This window comes from Sebastes umbrosus, chromosome 18, assembly GCF_015220745.1.
Source record: "Sebastes umbrosus isolate fSebUmb1 chromosome 18, fSebUmb1.pri, whole genome shotgun sequence".
Lineage (NCBI taxonomy): Eukaryota > Metazoa > Chordata > Actinopteri > Perciformes > Sebastidae > Sebastes > Sebastes umbrosus.
This window is the reverse complement of record NC_051286.1, coordinates 17,335,732-17,358,660: the sequence shown is the minus strand read 5'-3', so window position 1 is coordinate 17,358,660 and position 22,929 is coordinate 17,335,732. Positions and strand designations below refer to the sequence as shown.

General features: G+C 37.7%; 2 protein-coding genes across 16 annotated transcripts in view; one reads left to right on the top strand and one right to left on the bottom strand.

Annotated features, from left to right (window-relative positions):
• epb41l2 (erythrocyte membrane protein band 4.1 like 2) overlaps positions 1 to 3,952 on the bottom strand; it is a 55,086-nt gene extending 51,134 nt beyond the window's left edge. For 2 of the 12 annotated variants that reach the window (XM_037751135.1, XM_037751141.1), the window contains exon 1: positions 3,631 to 3,913. The gene's annotated coding sequence lies outside the window, so the exon portion shown is untranslated. Of the gene's footprint in view, positions 1 to 3,630 lie in introns of all 12 variants that reach the window. The other 10 variants (XM_037751138.1, XM_037751134.1, XM_037751133.1 and 7 more) reach the window with 10 other exon arrangements.
• itpkb (inositol-trisphosphate 3-kinase B) overlaps positions 3,286 to 22,929 on the top strand; it is a 47,460-nt gene continuing 27,816 nt past the window's right edge. For 2 of the 4 annotated variants that reach the window (XM_037751146.1, XM_037751142.1), the window contains exons 1-2: positions 15,447 to 16,077; positions 22,377 to 22,552. In XM_037751146.1, the coding sequence (XP_037607074.1) occupies positions 22,506 to 22,552 (47 nt within the window). In that variant the 5' untranslated portion in view covers positions 15,447 to 16,077; positions 22,377 to 22,505. Of the gene's footprint in view, positions 3,596 to 15,446; positions 16,078 to 22,376; positions 22,553 to 22,929 lie in introns of those variants that run through there. The other 2 variants (XM_037751144.1, XM_037751145.1) reach the window with 2 other exon arrangements.

The window sequence follows — 22,929 nt, the reverse complement described above, 5'->3', positions numbered from 1 at the left end:
TAGTTCATGCCCGTCACATCAGAATAAATGCAAAGTCAGACAGGGTCTTCAGCAGGCATCCTTGTGTATTTTGGAAGTCATTCAAGGAAAAATGTGACTTGCTTTGCGCTCAATATTCGTAGAAAACAATCCAAAGCAACTGTTATAATGACATACAATAAAGCATGACTAGTTCTGAAGTCCCACATCCACAATTACTGCTCATGACATTATCCCTGCCCTGATGTCCTCCATTTCTATCTAACTTCCTTTCCCTCAAAGGAGAAAAGACAAGGCAGTAGGCACCAGAGCTGAGCTGTGCTGATTAAAGTGATGAGTAGTTGGCCAAACACACACACACACATGAAGACACATAATTAGAGGCAGATTTATGGGTGATTGTTAGTAGCATAGCCCTAATAATAGTCTGTCTTTGTTGTGCTCTCAGTGATGATAATGCTGCAGCACACATTAAAGACTCAACTGCAAAACACACCTATCAGATAGTTATTGATAAAGCCAGGTCTTGAGGAGTAGCAAGCATTAAATCTGGCTGTGGCACCATATACATTGATTTAATTCATCAAAATTGAATTATGTTCATGTATCTGATTATGTTTGCCACTGACTTTTTACACGTCAGCACAATCCCCAGCTCAGTCCAGTCTGCCAGTCAGTTTGTCGGCCTGCTGTGTGAACTAGTTGAACCCATGCCATCTGTCAAACAAAGTATGACTTCTAAGGTTCCGCCTGGGAAATACACACACATGTTAAGTCCCGTATGTACACACTGTCACTGTCCTGTCTGAAGACAAATAGCGGTAAGAGTACGACAAGAAAGTAAGACACATTTCAACAGAAACTGTTGTGCGGTCAAAGGGCATCAAAACTGAAACAAAATCTTAACTTCAGAGAGTTTAAAATCCATTTTATGCCATTAAAATCCATAATTTACTGCAGAAATGTGTCATGCATTGTATGGTTATAGCACCATATTGTAGTTACACGGTCAAATTAGAGTTTAGACAACAGTTCAATTGATCATTTGAGCCACTTACCAAGTAAAACCGGTCAAACATTTGTTGATTGCAACTTGAAAATTAAAAAAAAAAAAAGAAAATGCTTCCTTTTCTCTGTTTCATATCTACATATATAGAATACTATCTTTACCATATCAGTTTGGGCTCTGATAAGCTGGTATGGGATGTCCTCAACCTTTAAAATATCTTTAAATTCAAGACTCATCTTACTCAATTGAGCAGGCTACCCCCGCCCCCTTCTCCTTTAAACCTTGGATCAGGGATACACTACAACAAATGAAGCTAGAAAAGGTAAGATTTGCTCTACAGGGACCTAAGGATACTTTTTAGCAGTGTATGGCAACCTTTCATTACATATCTGCTTGAGCAGTATGGTTCGTTTTCATCATTTGCTATAGAATTAGTTTACTCTAAACCGCCACGCACACACATAAACACACACATCTCGTCTATTGTTGTTGTTGTAAGTCTGTTTTTTAAATAATTTAGTTTATTACTATTGTTTTAATATGGAGATTATCTTATTATACAGTATTTGATTTTGTTTGTTTGTTTCCTTAAAGGTCCCATATTATCCTCATTTTCAGGTTCATACTTGTGTTTCTAGTAGAACATGTTTACATGCTGTAATGTACAAAAAAAACTTTATTTTCCTCATACTGTCTGCCTGAATATACCTGTATTTACCATCTGTCTGAAACGCTCCGTTTTAGCGCATTTTGACAGAAGTGCAACAGAATTGCGTTGCTAGACAACAGTTTGGGTCCATGTGTACTTCCTGTCAGCTGATGACATACACATACACTGCAACCAGGAAATAAACTGGGACATGTTTAAAACTGTGTAAAGGGTCTAAATATTGTATATTTGTGACATCATGAATGGGCAGAAATCCTGACAGTTTGTTTCAAACGCAGAGTTTCTGAATACGGGCTGTGTGTGTTTCTCCGTATATTGAGTGTTTTCATAGTTTAACAAGGCACTTAAACCTGCTTTATAACACAAAGACATGAAGATCTCACTTTTTTACAATATGGGACCTTTAACAAAAAAAGATGAAAAGATACATGACAGACTAAATGCTAATGGATAATACTATTCCACCAATACTGTTAATCTGTCTGAATATCTCGGTTGCCACAGTCAGTCCCAACCTGGGACGAAACCTTTAACAAAGAAAGGTTAAAGGTCCTTATCACTATTATATAGTCATATTATTTCTTTATATTAATCTTGTCTCTAGGTGGAGGCTTCAGATAAGCCCAGTGGGGTTTTTTTGCCTCTTCCTGCACTTTATATTATTCATTTATTTTTGTTATGTTGTGTAGTCTTAAATTGTGCAAAACAAATAAACAAATAAACAAATAAACAAATAAACACTGCTTAATACACACAAGGGAACTGGACACACACGATAACAACAAAAGAAAAATGTTTTCCTGTACTTTTGCATACAAAATGTTTTTTAAATGTGAAAACTAATAAATAAAGTGGGGAAAATATATCTCTATCAATATAACAGTAAAACAGCAACATTACTGTCTGCTGGAGGGAAACACTGCTTAAACTTGCTTTCAACTTTAAACATGAACTATCTGCAACCATCTTGGACTCTAACCACTGGCGCACTTTACACCATACATCCTATATATACCACTTTATAGACTGCACATATGTACATATTACATTTATTTATTGTACATACTACATGTAGTTATTGACGGACTGTATACACTATGTTTTCACCCATTCACTCTGTATCTTTTATATCTCTATTATTGCTTTTATAATTTTTCTATACCTTTACCTTTCCTGTGTTTCACTCTGTTTGCTGATGTTGCTGCTTTGACACTTGAATTTCCCTTATCTTATCTTATCTTATCTTATCTTAATATAAAAGACATGAAAATCTCACTTTTTACAATATGGGACCTTTAACAAAAAAAAGATGAAAAGATACATGACAGACTTATTGCTAATGGATAATACTATTCCACCAATACTGTTAATCTGTCTGAATATCTCGAGCTTTGACGAAACCCATCTTTTGAATTCAGAAACCAAACATGACTGCATTTCCCAGACATCCTCAGTATGAAACCATAAACGTTTGATAGCAGTAAAAAACAGCGTGCTGCTAACATTACTGTCTGCTGGAGGAAGCAAGGGAACTGGACATAACAACAACAACAGATAAAACGGTTTAAAAATGAAATATTGTCATTGTTCTCCACAGCTTTAAGCCTTCAAACATCAGCATCTACTACTAGTTACAGCCACGCGACTCGGTCGTTTGAACAGTCGTTTAAACGCAACGTAGCATGAAGCTCACCGTTAACGGAACACATAGCGGTAGGATTCACCTAGGTTACACCAGGAAATGCAACCGCCACCAGTAACGTTATAACGACGTCTACTCATTTAGAAACATGACTTTTAAACATGCTGGTTTTACCTCTAAGCTAACCTCTAATGTTAACCACATGAGAGTAGTTTCGCCAGGAGGAGGAGGTGATGATAACCGGTGATAATGTGGAGGAAGATAGGCGCCATGAAGGAGCCCTTTACATCGAAAGGTATGTAGAAAAAGATGGTCAAAATGAAACGTTACCTGTATGTGATTTCTCAACGATGAGTGTTGGGGGACTTTCCCAAACCTCTCGCTCTTGTTCTCCTCCAAAATATAATTATCACAGCCTCCAGAAAGAAATCTCTCCACTACTACAGTCCACACACTGAGAAAATCTGGCCAGGGCTCAAAGCATAGACGTGTCTATCATCCTCAAGCCCCGCCCCCCATACAGTGAAAAACATCTTTTCGCGGCCTCTGATTGGCTCAGAGCGGTCACTGTATTAGATGCTGAGATGTGATTGGTCGCTTGTGATGTCTGTTAAGCGTTTGGAGGGACGTTCGGATGCAGATGTGGCAGTGCTAGCGTGGTGACGCAACTCCCTCTAGAGGATGAATAGCATCACTGCAACATGGAGATGATGTAGTTCACTGTTTTGTTTGTTTGTTTGTGTTTTTCACATTTTAAAAAAATTAAATACACAATTGGAATTTGGTGACCTGAGGAGCAGGTCACTTTTTTTTTACCATTTAAGGTTACACGTTGGGGTTTTTTTAAAAGGTGGATACCAACTGTTTTTAAGAGCAGTTCTGGCCAGAATTAATCCAAAATGAATCGATGATTTTACAGAATTTCCAGGTTGTTTTTAAGAGCAGTTCTGGCCAGAATTAATCCACACTTAATGGATATTTTTACAGAATTTTCATGTTGTTTTAAAGAGTAGTTCTGGCTAAAAAATCCAAAATGAATGGATATTTTTGCAGAATTTCCTGGTTGTTTTTAAGAGCAGTTCTGGCCAGAATTAATCCAAAATTAATGGATGTTTTTACAGAATTTCCAGGTTGTTTTTAAGAGCAGTTCTGGCCAGAATTAATCCAAAATTAATGGATGTTTTTAAAGAATTTTCAGGTTGTTTTTAAGAACAGTTCTGGTCAGAATTAATCCAAAATTAATGGATATTTTTAAAGAATTTTCAGGTTGTTTTTAAGAGCAGTTCTGGCCAGAATTAATCCAAAATTAATGGATGTTTTTACAGAATTTCCAGGTTGTTTTTAAGAACAGTTCTGGCCCGAATTAATCCAAAATGAATGGATATTTTTACAGAATTTCCAGGTTGTTTTTAAGAGCATTTCTGGTCAGAATTAATCCAAAATGAATGGATGTTTTTACAGAATTTCCATGTTGTTTTTAAGAACAGTTCTGGTCAGAATTAATCCAAAATTAATGGATGTTTTTACAGAATTTCCAGGTTGTTTTTAAGAGCATTTCTGGTCAGAATTAATCCAAAATGAATGGATATTTTTACAGAATTTCCAGGTTGTTTTTAAGAGCAGTTCTGGCCAGAATTAATCCAAAATTAATGGATGTTTTTACAGAATTTCCAGGTTGTTTTTAAGAGCAGTTCTGGCCAGAATTAATCCAAAATTAATGGATGTTTTTACAGAATTTCCAGGTTGTTTTTAAGAACAGTTCTGGCCCGAATTAATCCAAAATGAATGGATATTTTTACAGAATTTCCAGGTTGTTTTTAAGAGCAGTTCTGGCCAGAATTAATCCAAAATTAATGGATATTTTTACAGAATTTGCAGGTAGTCTTTGGTCTCCTGTTCAAGAAATATTTCCTCTTGGAAGAAAATTTACAGGCTACTTTTTTATTTCTTGTTCAATTTATTAATTTATATTTTACATACATATTTACTATTAATTAGTGATAGAAATTGACGAAGCTCAGCTGTTTTTTTTGTTTGTTTTTTGTTTGTTTGTTTGTATTGTCTGCTGTGACTTTTCTAACCATATTTTCTTTCATATTTTCTTCAGTTTAGACACTCAAATTCCTTAAACACAGTTCACATTAGACACATTGGTGATTATTTTCTACATCATAAACAGATTAATCCCAACCTGGCGCCAAGCCAGCATTTGAGAAGCACTGCAGTGCAGTAATATGAATATTTATGGTTGGTTGTCAGCAGTGACCTCCTGATGAAGCTACCATTGGTAACTGTTAGGTGTTCTGTAAGTCACAGTATAGAGTTATTTTAATTTCTGAGCGCTGATTAAATACAAATATAAGTAAAAAACTGTTAGAAAATAACAACATCCATGTTTAAAATTTGCAGTTAAAAGCGTTGATGATGAAGATGATGATGATGTACACATTAATTGATGATTTGATTATGTTGATTACTTCACTTACTTACTTCCACACTTCTTTCTCTACTCAAATCATTCTCACTCACACAAAGGACACACTGGTAATTGCATAACATAAGGCATGGCTACTGCCACTGCACACACACACACACCTCTTACACACTGCATATACCAACACCCACACCCAGATTAGAGAAGCTCAAGTAATTGGCTTATAGCGTATAAGGCAGCGTGGAGATTTAACATCTACAAAAGAGGAGGAATAAACAACCACATAAGAACATCAATGTATAGTAGAATAATACAATAGGCCTACAAACTAATTAAAATCTTTTGTGACAAAAACTGGCAACAGAAAAGGAATTGTGAGCAGAAAGAATGACATTATGCAGCAGGCGTGTAGGGGTGTGTTTCAGTGGACTCACCATCAGTAAAGCAGCACGGATCCAGCAGAGAAGTGCAGAGAGCGTGCACACAAAAAACACAGAGGAGAACAGAAAATCAGACATTTCTTTGAACTCTGGGCACATCAACATGTTTATTTTATGAACTGCATCTGCTACAGTTGCATACCTCAGATTTTCCCTTACTAATATTTCCTTATATATATTATTCTTTTTAATTTATCTATTTTATTCTATCATATAATATTGTTTTCTCAGTCTGTTTTATTTTGTTTTTATATTTATTTTATTCATTATTTCATAATCATAATTTTCCTTTGGCAACAAATGTCATGCCAATAAAGCCTATTAAATTGAAATTTAGTTGAAAACCAAGGACAACTAATGAGGGATTATAATATAATTTCATGCAATTACATTTAATAGATAAATTAGATTTTACTGGCTGTTTGATTACAGTTGCATGACCCCACAGAGAATGACGCAACCCGTGACTCTGAGCATTCGGACCAGTCACGAGAACACGCAGCAGATCTCCTCTCTGGCGTGACGGCAAACAGTCAGGTATTAGTCTAATTTTATTGACATAACATCTTCATGTTAGGAGGAGAGTGAAAGGGTCCACACCCACACTGGAACATTTAATCATACAAATGAATACAGAGCTGAGTGAATTAAGGTCTCCTCCCTCTCTCTCTGAAGTCTTTGACCCTTTGGCCTCAGCAGTCCTTAAATTGAATTGCATCCTGCTTGAGGAGAACGTGCACAGAACAGCTTGACCTTTATCAGTTAGTTTGGAATATAATGTAATCAACACAGGGCACCTAGAGGAGTGATAACTGAAAAATGTGAGAGATGGAACAACCCATTCACCATTTTACTAAAACAAAACCCGACAGAACAAAGTAGACTCCAATTCAAATGTAAAATCTTGGTTCTGTTGCACTTTATTTTACCATCCATTCACAAGAAATACCATTGAGAACACTGATAAGGTCACAATGAAGACACTGCTGACAGAAATATACTATAGAGCAACTCCTGCATGCTGCTCCAAATCTCTAAGGACATACAAAGAAAGTTAGAAAGGTGTACCTGATTGTCAAAGGTCCCATATTGCAGAAATAGTTCCCACACTGAGATTAAGTCTTGACTCTTCACTTAATCAGCCTGACCTGATGTAAGATCTCCACCTCCTGTTTTGCCCTACAGAAACCTCTCAGCACACATAACAGTAGCCTTATGCTGAACGCCTGGTCTCACAGTGTGGAGCTGAAAGACTACCCTCGCAGTGTCCTCCTCGTCCGTAAACCAACAGATTGCTCTAGTGTCGATAAGCATTAACAGGCTCGGCTCTATCAGAAAGTGTCCTACAGTGAGGGAGCTACAGTACAGTAGGCTAGCTGTGCAGTTTCTCATCATGCATGCATGAGATCAAGCCAGCGCAGATTCTCTGGAGGATTAGTGGCGAGCCCTTCTGAGGGGAATTACCCTGACACAGCCATCTGGACAGCAAAACGTTGCCCACTGGACCAACTATCTGCCAAGTCGGTGCCCAGATAGAACATTTAGATATTGCTCAGTCATTCCTGCTGACCGGTGAACAGCAAAATCATTCAATCCTGTGCCCTGCTTTAAGAAACTATCCATTCAGTAGGTACAAAAGAATTGAATGCATGATTAAATTAAGTGGCTTAAACCTGCATGCAACCTTCATGTATGATTAGAACTATTTTTGTTATGTTTTAGGTCGATAATATTTTGTAAACGGACCAATGGTTAAAGCTTCAGTAGGCAAAGATTTTTTGGCATCATTGGGCAAAAATCCCATAATAACCTTTAAGCATATTGTAATTCAAGAACTGTGAGAGAAAACTGGACTTCTGCACTTCCTCATGTCTCTGATTTCAGGCTTTAAAAAATCTAGCCTATGACGGAAGACTTTGGCCAATCACAGGTCATTTCAGAGAGAGCGTTCCTATTGGCTGTGCTCTGGCTGGAGGGCGGTGCTTGGTATTTTCTGAACTGATCTCAACATGGCTCCCGGGTCACAAACTTTCACATTTTACAGCTAAACAGTACACTACAAGATGTTTCTGAAAACATTTGAGGCGAGATATAGGCATTAACGTAACAGAATATTGATTCATATTTGATCAGCGCTGCCTTGTTTGACCGTTTGATCGGAGTTTGTGAGTGATTGACAGCTGCTCAGAGACGGCAAGGCTCCAGCTCGGCTCTGATTGGTTGTTTTCCTTCAGTCTGTGAACTCTACAATATCATCACAATATCGATATTGAGGTATTTGATAAAAAAAATATCATGATATTTGATTTTTTCCATAAGGCCCAGTCCTAATTGTGGTCAAATAATCAAAGATTATAAGGCTACGTTTCTCTACAGTTAGGATACCAGACATTACATGCATTTTCCTCATTCTTAAAGCGTTTGTGAACCATCAGCTGAAGGATTAGACTATCATTCAGCCCCGGTGGTATGCTGCTAATTTACAAACGTCATTATTGAAGTGAACACGCCACCAGAACATTCCACATACCTCCATAGGAAATCAGCTGATCTCATTTAAGTGCAATTAGACAACTCTGCTGTACATAAACGGTACCACATCTTCACTGCCCACTAGCCACTTACCTTGAGTGAAGCCTATTTTTAAAATTTGAATTGGTTTATCAAGTAAATCTCCTACTTTACTATTAATAGTCAAGGTGTGGCTTCCAATAGCTTATTTTTACTCTGCACAAATGATACACATATAAACCATAATATGCAGAAGCAATACATACTTATATATTGTTATCTGTTATATTACTTCAGACACCACCAGACAACTGCAAAATAAGTGGTATTTCGTATAATCTCATGGACAAAGCCAATGTCTGTGCTACTATGAACACATTTTTATATTATGAAAATATCATATTGCACTACAGTATTCATAGATACACATGCACAAATGTAGGCTACACACCCAGCCTGAAGACATGCACTTTTAACCCTTAACCGCTAAGAACATACCAGCACAACACACAAATCAAACTGTAATTTACCTGACAACCAATTAATAATCAGCTGGAACAAGTTGCTTGACTGGATCGAGCATGTCCTCGTACGGCTCCACTTCTCTCGCTCGCCCTATCTTCACGTGTGTGTCGCACAAATACCAAGACACTGAACAAATACTTCTCTATCAATTCACACCTGTTTGTTTTATGTATTGTCAACCACAGACTCCCTCCCTCTCTCTCTCTCTCTCTCTCTCTCTCTTCCTCCTGCATGCCTTTGTGTGTGTTGTAACTCTAAACTCCAGATCAGGTGTCAGCCAAGGAAGAGAGGGAGAGAGAACTTATTAAAGAGAAACAACCTGATGTTCAGTAAGATAAAGAGCACAGTATATAGAGAGAAGAGTAGGGCAAGAAATATATATATATATAGAGAGAGAGAGCTTTTTGCAGGGTGCACCCATGGGTGGCACCTCTACCTTATCACTGGTACAGTTAATGGGACAGTTTAATAAAATGTTACTCTGAAACTTGTTCTTCAACCATCACTACACCTGTGCTACAATATCCATTTAATAGAAGGTTTCAGCTCTGTGTGTACTTTTATTAAGTGTGTGTGTGTGTGTGTGTGTGTGTGTGTGTGTGTGTGTGCGTGTGTGTGTTTGTACATGTGTGATGGATTTAACAGTCATAGGTGTGTCTTGACTTAAGAAAGCTTAAACAGAAAAATACACAAACGTTTGTGTTTGTTTTGCATGATCGCATGTGTGAGTATGGCGACTGTCGAGCATCACACCCACAAACTATGCACCATAACATTACACATAAATAATATATGTATTATAATTATAAGCACCAACTAAAATGTAGCAAACCACAATCTGTCTAAAGCAGGAGGGGTTTCTCTATCTAGTAAGTACCTGAATGCACCACAACAGACAGGCAGTGGTGGAAAAAGTACTCAGATCTTCTGCTTCAGTACAAATACCACAGAGTAGAAATACTCTGTTACAAGTTAAAATCATTTACTTAAAGGAACAGTGTGTAACATTTCAGGGGATCTATTAGCAGAAATAGAACATAATATTAATAATTATGTTTTCATTAGTGTATAATCACCTGAAACTAAGAATCGTTGTGTTTTCATTAGCTTAGAATGAGCCCTTCATATCTACATAGGGAACGGGTCCTCTTCACGGAGTCCGCCATATTGCGCTGCCATGTTTATACAGTAGCCCACAACAGACAAACCAAATACTGGCTCTAGAGACAGCCTTACACGTTTTTAAGTTACCTCAAGGCCACCCTTAGTTCACCAACACGCTTGTGAAACTGCGATAACGTGAGCCGCAGAGTGCAACACCGTGGTACCACCAGCCGCTGTCTGACTTCCGTTGATTCTTAGGTAGTGTTAGACTATGGCGTTACCATGATTTTGCACTCTGCGGCTCACGTTACCGCAGTCTTGGAAAGGGAGGAGTGAGCGGAGGGGTACTTAGTTGGTTGCAATCTGCAACCACACCACTAGATGCTGCCAAATCCTACACACTGTACCTTTAAAGAAAAGTACAAAAGTAGGCTACTAGCATCAAACTTTACTTAAAGTACCAAAAGTAAAAGCAGTATGCAGCATTGCCCAATTCAGAATAATATTATAGTAAAGTCTGATCTTCTTTTAACCCATAACAATACATTTATTTGTTGATTATGTTTTGTATTATTAATCTGAATATGCATGTAGTAGAGTGAAAAGCACAATATTTGCCACTGTGTAAAGGAGCGGAAAATTAAAAAATACTCAAGTAAAGTTGCTCGAAATTGTAATTAAGTACAGCACTTGAGTAAATGTATTCAATTAATTTCCAGCACTGCAGACAGGTTTGCATTAAATGATCGGTAAACTTCACTGGACGCTGTCTTCAATCAAATAAGCTGACAAGATTCATTCGAGACGGGTTATTTATAAGGTGGGTGAATGTTATTTGATGCTGAATATTTGTGTAACCCCTACTCATACTACTATATATCTTATATGTTTAATTTTATAATGTTGATTTTTTTATTTTTTTTGAATGATTTCTTTCTGTTTCCTCATATAACTTTTTAACTACATTTTCTAAAAGCCCTGTGCAGTGGTAAAGAAGAGTGGTGGTGCTGCCTCATTGACAGTATGTTATCTATAATACTGAGAGACCACTAGAGGACAGCAGCTCCTCTTTACATCTACAGACTCTCATCTGAATCCATGACAGAAAAAGGGGGGAAAAAAACTGTGCTTCAGTTTCACTGCATTTGGGCCAAGTGTGATAATCTTGAAAACATAGTGAAATTTGTCGGGAAGAAAGCAGATTATCTCTATTTAAGAATAAACATTTGAATTCATTTGTCTGTGAGAAGAGCCTCATTTTCCTCAAGTAGTGCACCACTGGTCGGGTCTTGTTTGTTTTTTTCATTCGTTCATGATCTAAACAAAGTCACACAGCCAAACTGAAGCCTTCCCAGAAAAATGTGAGGAATTTTGTGTATTTCATACCAAGAGAGCTGAAGGGAAACACATCTCACTCCAGTTAAATACTGCAGCTGACACCCCGACATATGTCATAAGATGTCTCTGTTACTGACTTAAAATGGGATGGAATTAAATCTTACAACAATAATGTTGTTGATGTAAAATAGTTAGATGATGTCATAAATTACAGTGATTCACTACTGATTATTACTTCATAAAGGGTTGATGCTTCTTTGACTCTGTAATGTAATGTAATAACACCACTGACGTACACCAGTATGTGATGTCCCTTATATCCCATTTAAACTGGCATCTTTAAATTACTATTTCTATAACTTTATTTCAATGTCATTAGTTTCAATTTCAAGTTTCCATAGCTTTCAGTTTGATTTCACTTTCACTATGATTGCTTTGCTTATATTCTGCAACACCAATGCCTATAATTGCAATCTATACTTTGATGAACTCGATTAAGAAACTTGTGCAACGCTGTTTATTTCCACTGGAGGTTATTTCCAGCAGTAGTTTCAGTTTTATATCCGTTTTACTACAATTCATCTCAGAGGTCGAGTAGGAGCTCTCCAGATTTTTCCAGACTCGGCCCCCACATGTTTCAGACAAACTTGACATGAGTGTTTCCTGTCTCAAGTGGAAACACTGGAAAGAATCTCATCCTCTACCTCCAGTATCCATGGTTACAAGCTCATCCATTGTTACAACTTCCATAACCAGGATGTGAGTCTTGATTCTGGGGGTTTTAATATCTACTGTAGTACCCCAGGGAGATTGCTGTATGATTTCCCAATACTTAGGATACTTCATCAACATCATCCTTCATCATCATCCTTATCTACAGTACACAATGTTGAAGAGGTGTGTCCTTCCTTGACTCAGAGGACTACATCCACACCTGTGGTCAACATTTCTCCACCCCTGATAAAAACTGTCTGGACAAAGCCATAACTCGCACTCATGAGTTATCTGAGGACCTCTTTGAGGCCAAAGTCCTTTTATGTGGCCTCCCCAAACAATTTCCAGCCGTACTCTATACTGGCATACAAACAATGAGTATATTCATTCATGGACACAAACACACACAGAAACATAAATTCAACGTCATTCACCATCTGATTTGTACTTGAGTTATGAAAGTGAGTTATTTTTTGCTTACATTTTCTGGTTTGGAAGATAACTTGTCACCAAAAAAATTTGTAATGCAAGTATCTATTGATTTAACAGATACAATAGGGAAAACCTGAGGGAAAAACAGCAGACGAAACCATGACACTGTACTGAGCTCCTTCAAAATCTGCCCTCTCCTTTTGAATTTTAATTTGTTAAATTTGATCTCACCCTATCATATATTTTCTTTAATCAGTTGTTTGTATTTTTCTTTCATTATCAGGCCCCATGGGGCAAAAAGGGAGCAATTGTTGATTAAATACATTAATTTATTCAATATGCACAATGTAATAATAACATCAATTGAGATATTGAAAGTATTTAAACAGAATTTTAACAAAGGGCCCTTCAGCAAGACATGAATTATTCAGATATTCAGATATTTTTTCCTACTATAGCGAACGCATGACCCGCCCTACTCTGCCTCTGATTGGCTTGCCATGATATTCTTACCCTAACCCTTACCAATCTCACTCCTCATGCTTAAACCTCACCAAACCAACCAACAAAGGCGACGAGTACTAAAGCACGACCATGACTATACAGCAAACAGTTCAATGTCTGTTTTACTTTATTTCTATGGTGTGGATTGTACAGACTTAAACCTTGATTGACAGCTCTGTAACGCTCCTGTTAGATTTATTGTCACCTCGAAAGGCGGGACAATTTACGCTGTTATCACCGTTATTGTTTCATAGACTTTTGTGACGTAATGTAACTCCCAGCATAACTCCACCCAACTTCAACCTGACTGGACGTCTAATTAGCCAGAGTAATTGAGAACACCTGTGTGGGTGTGTAACTTTTCCTTTCAAGTTTGTATTATTCACTTTAACACTTGTATTATTTGCCACACAGTGAACCTGAGGCCTTTGCATTCCAGCCTTGATTTGATTACTTAAAATTAACATTAGCCACTCTTTAGATTTGGAAGTGGTTATACGCAATGATGCATTGCTCCGTATATCTGCCTATACCCTGTACTACACCACCAGCCTGTTCTCATTCCCAGGGTGTCAAATACCGACTTTGTCACTGCTGTTGGCGTTAGACACTTACACTAAAGGGTGCCTGTGGTTCACTGTCATTTTGACTGTAAAAGCGCAGTAATTTTAAGCCCAACCATGTTGTTTTTTCGTAAACCTATAGTGGTTTTACTACCTGAACATAAGCAAGTGTTTTTGTTTACTTGACAACATTAAAGCTTCAGTAAGCAAACATTTTTGGGCGTCATTGGTCAATAATTCTATAATAACCTTTCAGCATATTGTAATTCAAGTGTTCTGAGAGAAAACTAGACTTCTACACCTCATCATGGCTCTGTTTTCAGGCTTTAAAAAATCTAACCGGTGACGGGAGACTTTGGCCAATCACAGGTCATCTCAGAGAGAGCGTTCCTATTGGCTGTGCTCTGGCTGGTGGGCGGTGCTTGGTCTTTCCTGAACTGATCTCAACATGGCTCCCGCGTCACAAACTTTCTCATTTTACAGCTAAACAGTACACTACAAGATGTTTCTGAAAACATTTGAGGCGAGAAATAGGCATTAACGTAACAGAATATTGATTCATATTTGATCAGCGCTGCCTAGTTCTCAGCTCTGATTGGTTGTTTTCCTCCGGTCTGTGAAATCTTGCAGATGCCATTAGGAGCACCGGAGGACACCAGAGGCACGCGATTTTTTCAGATTACCTGTCTCATGCACTACTGTCAGTATATATTGATCGTTTTATAAAAAAAACCTTTTTTTAATCAGATTTGCTCCAATTCTTCTCACTGCATGTAGCCTTAAGCACGTGTTTACTGCGACCAAAAAGTGACGCCAAGGGCTTATTAAAGGGACTGTTTGTAACTTCTTACACGTATACATCAATCCAGGTTAGTGTCCCATGCACGTTCGGGTATTGCTACGCTGTTCAGACATGACTCCAACACAAACTACATGGAAGCACCAAAACCGCAAAGTTATATCTAGTGAAGCCCGTTCGCAAAACGGTGTTGGACGCGGTCGGAGGACGCGGGGGAGACCGTAGCTTTGGTCTCCAGGGCCGTAGTCTCTGCTGTACTCTGCTCCTCTGCCTGCTTGCCTTCACTCACAGCTCACTCCACCTCACGTTCATGCGCACACACTACACACTGCAGAAGAGTTAGTTTAGTTAGCTCTGAGAATATCTAGTGAATGTAGGTGCAGGTGTCGCTGTTCACAAGCATTTCTGATTCTTACAAAGAGTCCCTTTAAGCAGGTATTTACTGCAGAGAGGTGTCAAATTCAAACTGGAACAAAAAAATATTTGTCTCTCGCTGTTGACTACAGTTCATATTTTTTCCAAAATAAAGTCCCATGGTGGTGAAGGGGAGGGACTCCGCCTCGCTATAGATCCCCCAAAATATTATACACTGCTCCTTTAAGAACTGCATTTTATTGATATTATTATAGCCTATATCAGCATCAAAATATAGGCTACTTAAAATAACCAAAAAGTAAAAGTAGGCTGCTCATTATGCAGAATGACCTATTTATTTCAGAATAAAAGCCTATCATGCTATTATTACTACTAATTATAAGTAAAAGATGCAGTCTGAAGAATGTGTATCACTGTTTTAATGTGCAATGAAAGTAGCCAAGCTAGTATTTCACTTTTACACACACACACACACACACACACAGAGAGAGAGAGAGAGAGAGAGAGAGAGAGAGAGGCTGTCTGGTCGCTTCCGGCTTCAAACTCTCAGACAAACAGCGCTGCTTTACTACGAGCTTCAGAGGAGTCGAGCAGCACACATGACACACAACAACTAAACTACTCTACATGTTTCCTGAGAGGAGCAAACTGAGAGAGGATTGCACTGCTCGGTACGAAACGCTTTGAAGTTTTTTCCTAAAATAACCAGAGAGGAGAAAACACCATCAGCAGGAGAGAAAGACTTCTTCTTCTTCTTCTTCTTCTTGTGTGGAGGAGGACTTTCTGGTGAAAAGGTGAAGAAGAACCGGCGGCTGCGTCGAATGGAAGAAAACCAAAAACACAACACAAGAAGAGGAGATAAAACCAGTTGTTTTTGGTGCAGAAAGGAGCCGTATCTGTGCATGTTCCCCAGTAGTCAGACACCAGACTGAGAAGAGTCATCCTCGGTTTATAGCTGCTGGTATCTGGTTGTAATATCACCAAGAAGACTAATACAAGTGTCCCGGAGAGAGAGAGAGAGAGCTGAGCAGCGCTGAGGTAAGATAACATACACTGCTGCTGTCATGATCAGGACCTCCATCTGAGGAGGTTATTACTGTTTATTACACTTTAATATGCCACCACCACCTCTGGTGTAGATGGAGAGGGAACAGGGAAAGTTGGCATACCTTTTATTAACTATTTGAGTAGTTTTAAAACAGTTTTATCCTCATTTTTAATAAAAAAAAATACAGTTTTATCCTCATTTTTAATAAAAATAAATACAGTTTTATCCTCATTTTTAATAAAAATAAATACAGTTTTATCCTAATTTTTAATAAAAAAAATACAGTTTTATCCTCATTTTTAATAAAAATAAATACAGTTTTATCCTAATTTTTAATAAAATAAATACAGTTTTATCCTCATTTTTAATAAAAATAAATACAGTTTTATCCTAATTTTTAATAAAAAAAATACAGTTTTATCCTCATTTTTAATAAAAAAAAATACAGTTTTATCCTAATTTTTAATCAAAAATATATATCTGTAGTACTGGTAGAAGTATTTAGTCCTCTTGAGACTTACATTACAGATGCTCTTTTTTAAATAACAGCTGCTTTCCAATGACATACAGCACTATGTAATACTGTATACTCATTTTCAGCCATAATTATACTTGGATAAGGTTGGATTTGGACAATATTTTAATGCATCTGAATCCAGAATTGAATCCACTTCATCATTTAACTTATTACTGTTTATTACACTTTAATATATTCCCACCACCTCTAGTGTAGATGGAGAGGTAACAGTGGAAGTTGTCATTCCTTCTGTAAGTGGGGAAACTATTTGAGTAGTTTTAAAACAGTTTTAGTAACATTTTTAATCCAAAATATATCTGTAGTATTAGTAGAAGTATTTAATCCTCTTGAGACTTACATTACAGATGCTCTTTTTAAATAACAGCTGCTTTCCAATGATATACAGCACTATATAATATTCTATACTCACTTTAAGCCATAATAATACTTGGATAAGGTTGGATTTGGACAATATTTTAATGCATCTGAATCCACTTGTCACAAAGCCAGATCACTTTTACTATCAAATTCATTTATGTTTAGCTTTCAACAACTGTTTGTTATAAAAACCTGTTTATGCTGAAGAACTGTAACTCAAATATTTATTTATCCAAATAACTGAAACTCAAGTTTTTCCAGGTTTTGTACAAATTTGCTTACCTGAATGTTTTGTGCATCAATGTTTGCTCATTAAAATACAGCTTGGAGCCGGGAGACGACTCATTTTACCAGTTTGATAACCAGATCCAAAATGGGACCAGCTATAGTAGGAAACCCAGCACTTGCATTGTATATGATTAGATAATTAAACTGCATTATATTAGAGATTATGTATAGGGTTGCTTACTAATGATTATCTTCATTATTTGTTAGTCTGAGATTATTTTCTCCATTAAATAAATGTCAGATAATAAAAAAATGGTCGTCACATTTTTCCAAATCTCACTTTATTTTGTACAAAAGATATTCAGTTTACATTAATATAAGAAAAAAAACAGCAAATTCTCATATTGGAGAAATGGAAACTAGGGGTGTAACGACACATCGATCTGGATCGATATATCGATTCAATGATCGAAGATCCAATATCATCGATGTATGTCGTCATCTTTAAAACAATCATTATTTTGAAATTCCCACTTTATATTTATTCTTTTTTTTTTATCAAAAAGATATTTTTCATTTAAATGCCTGGAAGAGCCCAGTAATAAAAATTGTCAAATCTTATTTTAGTTGCTTTTTGTGAAGTGATATAAATGTAACTGATTGTGTTAAATGTACATATGATATCGTCTCATATCGATCGCAGGCCCCTGAATTGAATCGACTCAAAATCGTATCGTGGCAGACTTTGTGATATCGTTGTCCACAGCTTCAATATAATATCGTATCGTGATGAAACTTGTGATTTACACCCCTAATGGAAACGTCAATTTTTTGCTTAAGAAATTACATCAATGAATAATCTGTTAGCCTATCAAAAGAGTTGCTGATACATTTTCTGTTGATCAACTTATCGATTAATCGACTATTTGTTGATGCTATAGTTATGTCTAATTTTGTTTAGGTCCCCCTCAAGACCATCTTGAGGTATTTTTCCCCTCTGGAAACCATTAAGCTGTAAGTACTTTGACTATCCCATCTGCTGGGAGTGGGTCTATTGTGTTGTATAGTAATTTAAAACCGCAATATTGATTGTCATATAATAAAGTTTAATTAGTTAGATTAGAAATAGGAGTGGCAAATCTACATTTCCCACAATGACCCTAGTACACCCAGAGATATAAAATGGATTTAAATAGTATAAACAGAACGGCAAAATATCTGACGGTGGACAAATGTGTATCATCGCTGTATTATGTCGTCACATTGCCCTACTCTGCCATCTGCTTATGCAAAATTTAAAAGAACAGTCAGCATCTTTAAAAGTTCTTCTCAGCCGAGTTTAGCGTACTGTACATAGAGGTTTATTGCCCACTTGTGTAGGCGAGTGGACAGTTTGTATCTTCATGCGGTCCCACTCAATCTGACATTAGGCTGCGCTGAAACACACACACAGCATTCGGAGGTACTATATGTGCCGTTATATCATCATAACATCACAACCAGTAGTTGTTGAAAATGTGACAGGGTAGCACATGCAAGATTTCAGAATTATGTAGGACAAATGGATATTTTTTCTGCTGACACGTGCACCTTTTTCGACAATATTATCTGCAAGGGAGGTGGAGACAAGTGGGTCTCAGAGTGGGAACGAGAGGAGACATTGTATAATCAATGGCTTTCCTTTTTTGCTGAATGTTTTCTCCCAAGATATATACTTCATTTGTTTATAATCTGGTTCAGTGGATGTCCTCTGTTAAGGCCTTTTTTCCTTGTGAAGCAACTTTAAATGTGAGATCGACCACAGCTAAGAGTCAGCCCTTTTCATACTTTCAATATCCGATGAAACTTTCATGATCCCTGTGGGGGAATCTGACCTTTTGGTAAGCACAGAATTCAGAGGAATGGAGCCTGAGCTGTCCTTTAGTTTAGCAAAGAGAAAAAACAAAAAAAAAGCTTTTGGGATGCAGCTAACCATGTTCAGCATGCAGTGTGAAAATGGTTCCCGGTGCCCAGCGCTGCTTCATTACAGCAACCGAGCACTGAAAGTAAATCCGCTACTTCTGCATGAAAGATTCAGAATAGACAACTAAACCAAAATAGCCTGTAAACACCTCTCTTTCCCTCCTCACCCTCCTCTCTTTCCCTCCTCACTCTCCTCTCTTTTTCTCTCTTGGTCCCTTTCCTCCCTCTTTATCTACTCTAGGCCTGAATTGTGCTGTTTTCATTTAAACTTAGCTGATGCAATGAGCAGATAGAAGTGATTATACAGTGTGAAAAAAAGCTGAGCTGGTGGTTAGCAAACCATCCGAGAGACGAGCCATTTAAGATTGTTTCCTGCCTCTCTCTAACTGCGTCACTCCCCAACAAGGAAACCCCATGTTTACCCAGTGGTTCATGACCCGATGTCTTAACTTATCTGGAATCAAAACACATCCCAAGGCAGTTTTGGCAGCTCGGCACATGACAAGAATACCGGTGTGCTTGAATGAGCCCCAGAACTGGACTGAAAAAAACAGCATTTTGCTTTCTAGACATTGGAGCTTCAGTTTAGGTTTGCTGGCAAATTCTGCAAGACAGAAAGTGATTACATAACGTGATGTGAACAAATATACAATACGATTCTGTGCAACACGCACACATCCCATTTCGCTGCCAGTTTACTGAAATATTTACTGAAGTATGAAAGGAAAAAATTCTCTCTAATATCTCATCAATTCCTGTATAAAATGATCTCTTGGCTTTGAAGTTTCATAATATAAAAAAATGATTTGCCTGTAGTCCAGACACCAGCTTAGTAATGACTTGTGCTTATCTCACGTGTTATACAAAGCAGACTGTAAGTCAGCCAACTATTCTGCGTCATCACTCATCTGTCTGAATGATATACAAGGACGCCATTACAGTCTACAGTTGGTATTTTTAAGCTTTTGTCTAAATTGAAACACAATATGCAAACCCGCCATTGGGAAATTGGACGTTTCTGCAAGTGTTGCACCATTTGACCGGCGTGCATCAAACACCAGTTGTCAACAGTCAAGCTTATTTGCATAGTTTATTTCAGTTGTCACTACCTGTTTTGTGCAGGACGCAATACTACAAGTGGAAACTTAACCACATGAAGCATTAAAATGATGATTGACGACTGTATTTGACTGTATCGTGAGTGGAGCCCAAGTGTGTCCAATTCACAATGTAAATAGCAGATTTTAGAGTAGCTCACCTGCCAACCATCTTGGTTCAGGAGCCAAAAATCCCCGCTTTTGGTACCTCAAGGCCTGTTTCCTACAGGAGTGCTGGCCCTCAAACTGTTGCGTAGCTAAAATAGAAAGCGCAGCACTTGATTTTTCTTGAAATTTCAACAAACTTAACTAGTTTATGTTAAATCAAATGATCCTAAGATACATTCCGATGTTTTCGATTCTGTCTCGTTACAAGCATGGAAAAACCTCATTTTCAAAATAATAATATTTGAATGTAAGAACTTAGCAAATAAATGAGTCTCTTAAAGCAGCAGTAGGTAGAATTGGAGCAAATATTATTAAAAAAGTTATTTTTATAAAACAGTCACTATATCATGACAGTAGTGCATGAGACAGGTAATCTGGAAAAAAATCATGTGCCTCTGTGTCCTCCTGTGCTCCTAACGGCATCTGCGAGATTTCACAGACTGGAGGAAATGAAATGAATATGAAAAGTGAATCAATATTCTGTTACTGTAATGCCTATTTCTCACCTCAAATGTTTTCAGAAACGTCTTGTAGTGTACTGTTTAGCTGTAAAATGAGAAAGGTTGGGACAATACCAAGCACCGCCCACCAGCTGGAACAAACTTTCTAATTTTACAGCCAAACAGTACACTACAAGATGTTTCTGAAAACATTTGAAGGGAGAAATAGGCATTACAGTAACAGAATATTGATTCATATTTGCTCAGCGCTGCCTAGTTTGACCGTTTGCTTCGAGTTCGCAAGTGATTGACAGCTGCCTCCGTTGAATGAACAGCCAATAGGAACTCTCTCTCATTCTGAAATGACCTGTGATTGGCCAAAGTCTCCCGTCACAGGCTAGATCGTTTAAAGCCTGAAAACAGAACCATGAGGAAGTACAGAAGTCTAGTTTTCTCTCAGAACACTTGAATTACAATACGCTGAAAGGTTATTAGGGAATTTTTGCCCAATGATGCCAACAACTTCCTGCTTCTGCAGGTTTAAGGCATGATGATTACTTACTATTTCCTTAAACAGTGTTGATCAATCAACTGAACAAGATCAAAAACATGCAATAGTGAACGTGCTGTGTATTTTGCAGCAAAAAGAGAAGTGCTCATTCAGTGACTCTGGGTGTCTCCACACATCTTTATCTACGTCAAGGAGATTCCTCGGCTGAACTGTTGCCCTTTCTCCTTGTTTTTCCCCACTCTCTAGTTTTCCTTCTCCTTTCTCTGTTTGATTCTGCCGGGCTGTGTTTGCCTCTCTCTCTCTCTACCTCCTGCCCTTTCTCATTCTCCCTCTCTGCATGTTTCTCTATATCTGCCCTTTTCCATGCGCCTCCCTCGTTTTCTCCCCTGAAAGAATGTCACCTTTATAAGAAGCTAATTTCAAACAAACAGTGCGGTGCTTGCAGGATCGAGCGGAGCAAAAATATTGTCACAGTTTTGGGCAGGCTGAACTTTGGCCGTCGTGTTGCTGCTCCTTTTTTAGAACAAGTTGGGTCCAGCTGTGAAACAAGAGCACGGAAAGGCTTATACAGTTAAATATGTGAAACTCTTACGAGGTTTTTAAGGACATTCTGGTGTAGATTTACTGGCTGATTAGTTTAGTTTGAGAGGAGGATTGTACTAACATTATAATCAAACAGCTGTTTGATTCAAATAAGCATTATAAAACATCTCAGTTTCTATGAAACATTAACAGGAGGAAAAGCAAAATATTTGAAACATGTCCTTTCCCAATTTTCCTCCAATATAAATCTCTTAGTTTTAATCCAAGCAGGAACAATGATATCTTTTATTTTGAGTTAACATCGGGACTACATGAATAATCCTCTTTGTCCATGACGCAGTTAGAGAATGGAAAATTGAATTTCCACTGTCTGTCCCTTTTGAAAAAAAGCTCTTTTATTTAGGGTTTCTCATTTGTAAAATGAACTTCTTTTCTTTTCTCTCAGTGGCGGGTGCAGCTTTTTCTGTCAGCGTGGAGCCGTCGCTGCTGACTGAATACAGAGGAAACACTGAAGCTTCAGGGGAGATTGTCAGATGTGTACCCAGCACCCAAAGCCCCTGGCCTGGCCGCGGGGATGGCAGCCTCTGCCCTGAACCTTAACGGCCTTGGAGTCATGAACAGGTCAGTGTATGACACATTTGTGGCTTTTATTGTTTTAAGACTACACCGTTTTCTTGGAGAGCTGTCAAGAATGCATACTTAAAACATGTTTGTTCAGTATGGTTTGTTGCAGCTGAGAACCTGTTAGACCGGACTGGTACGATTACTTGTTATTTTTCATACATTACAGATTTAATCAGTTTACACATGGTTAGGTAACATAAGTGAATTACTTCCCAGTCCTAATGCTTAGACATGTTGTTTTATTATGTGAAACTAACATTAATTAAGTTTTTAATACTTATAACCTGCCACAGTATGATGTTTCTGGGTGGGTTTTTTCTGTGAAGAGGCAACAATATGTAACACTTATAATACTATGATAGTTATAGCTGGAT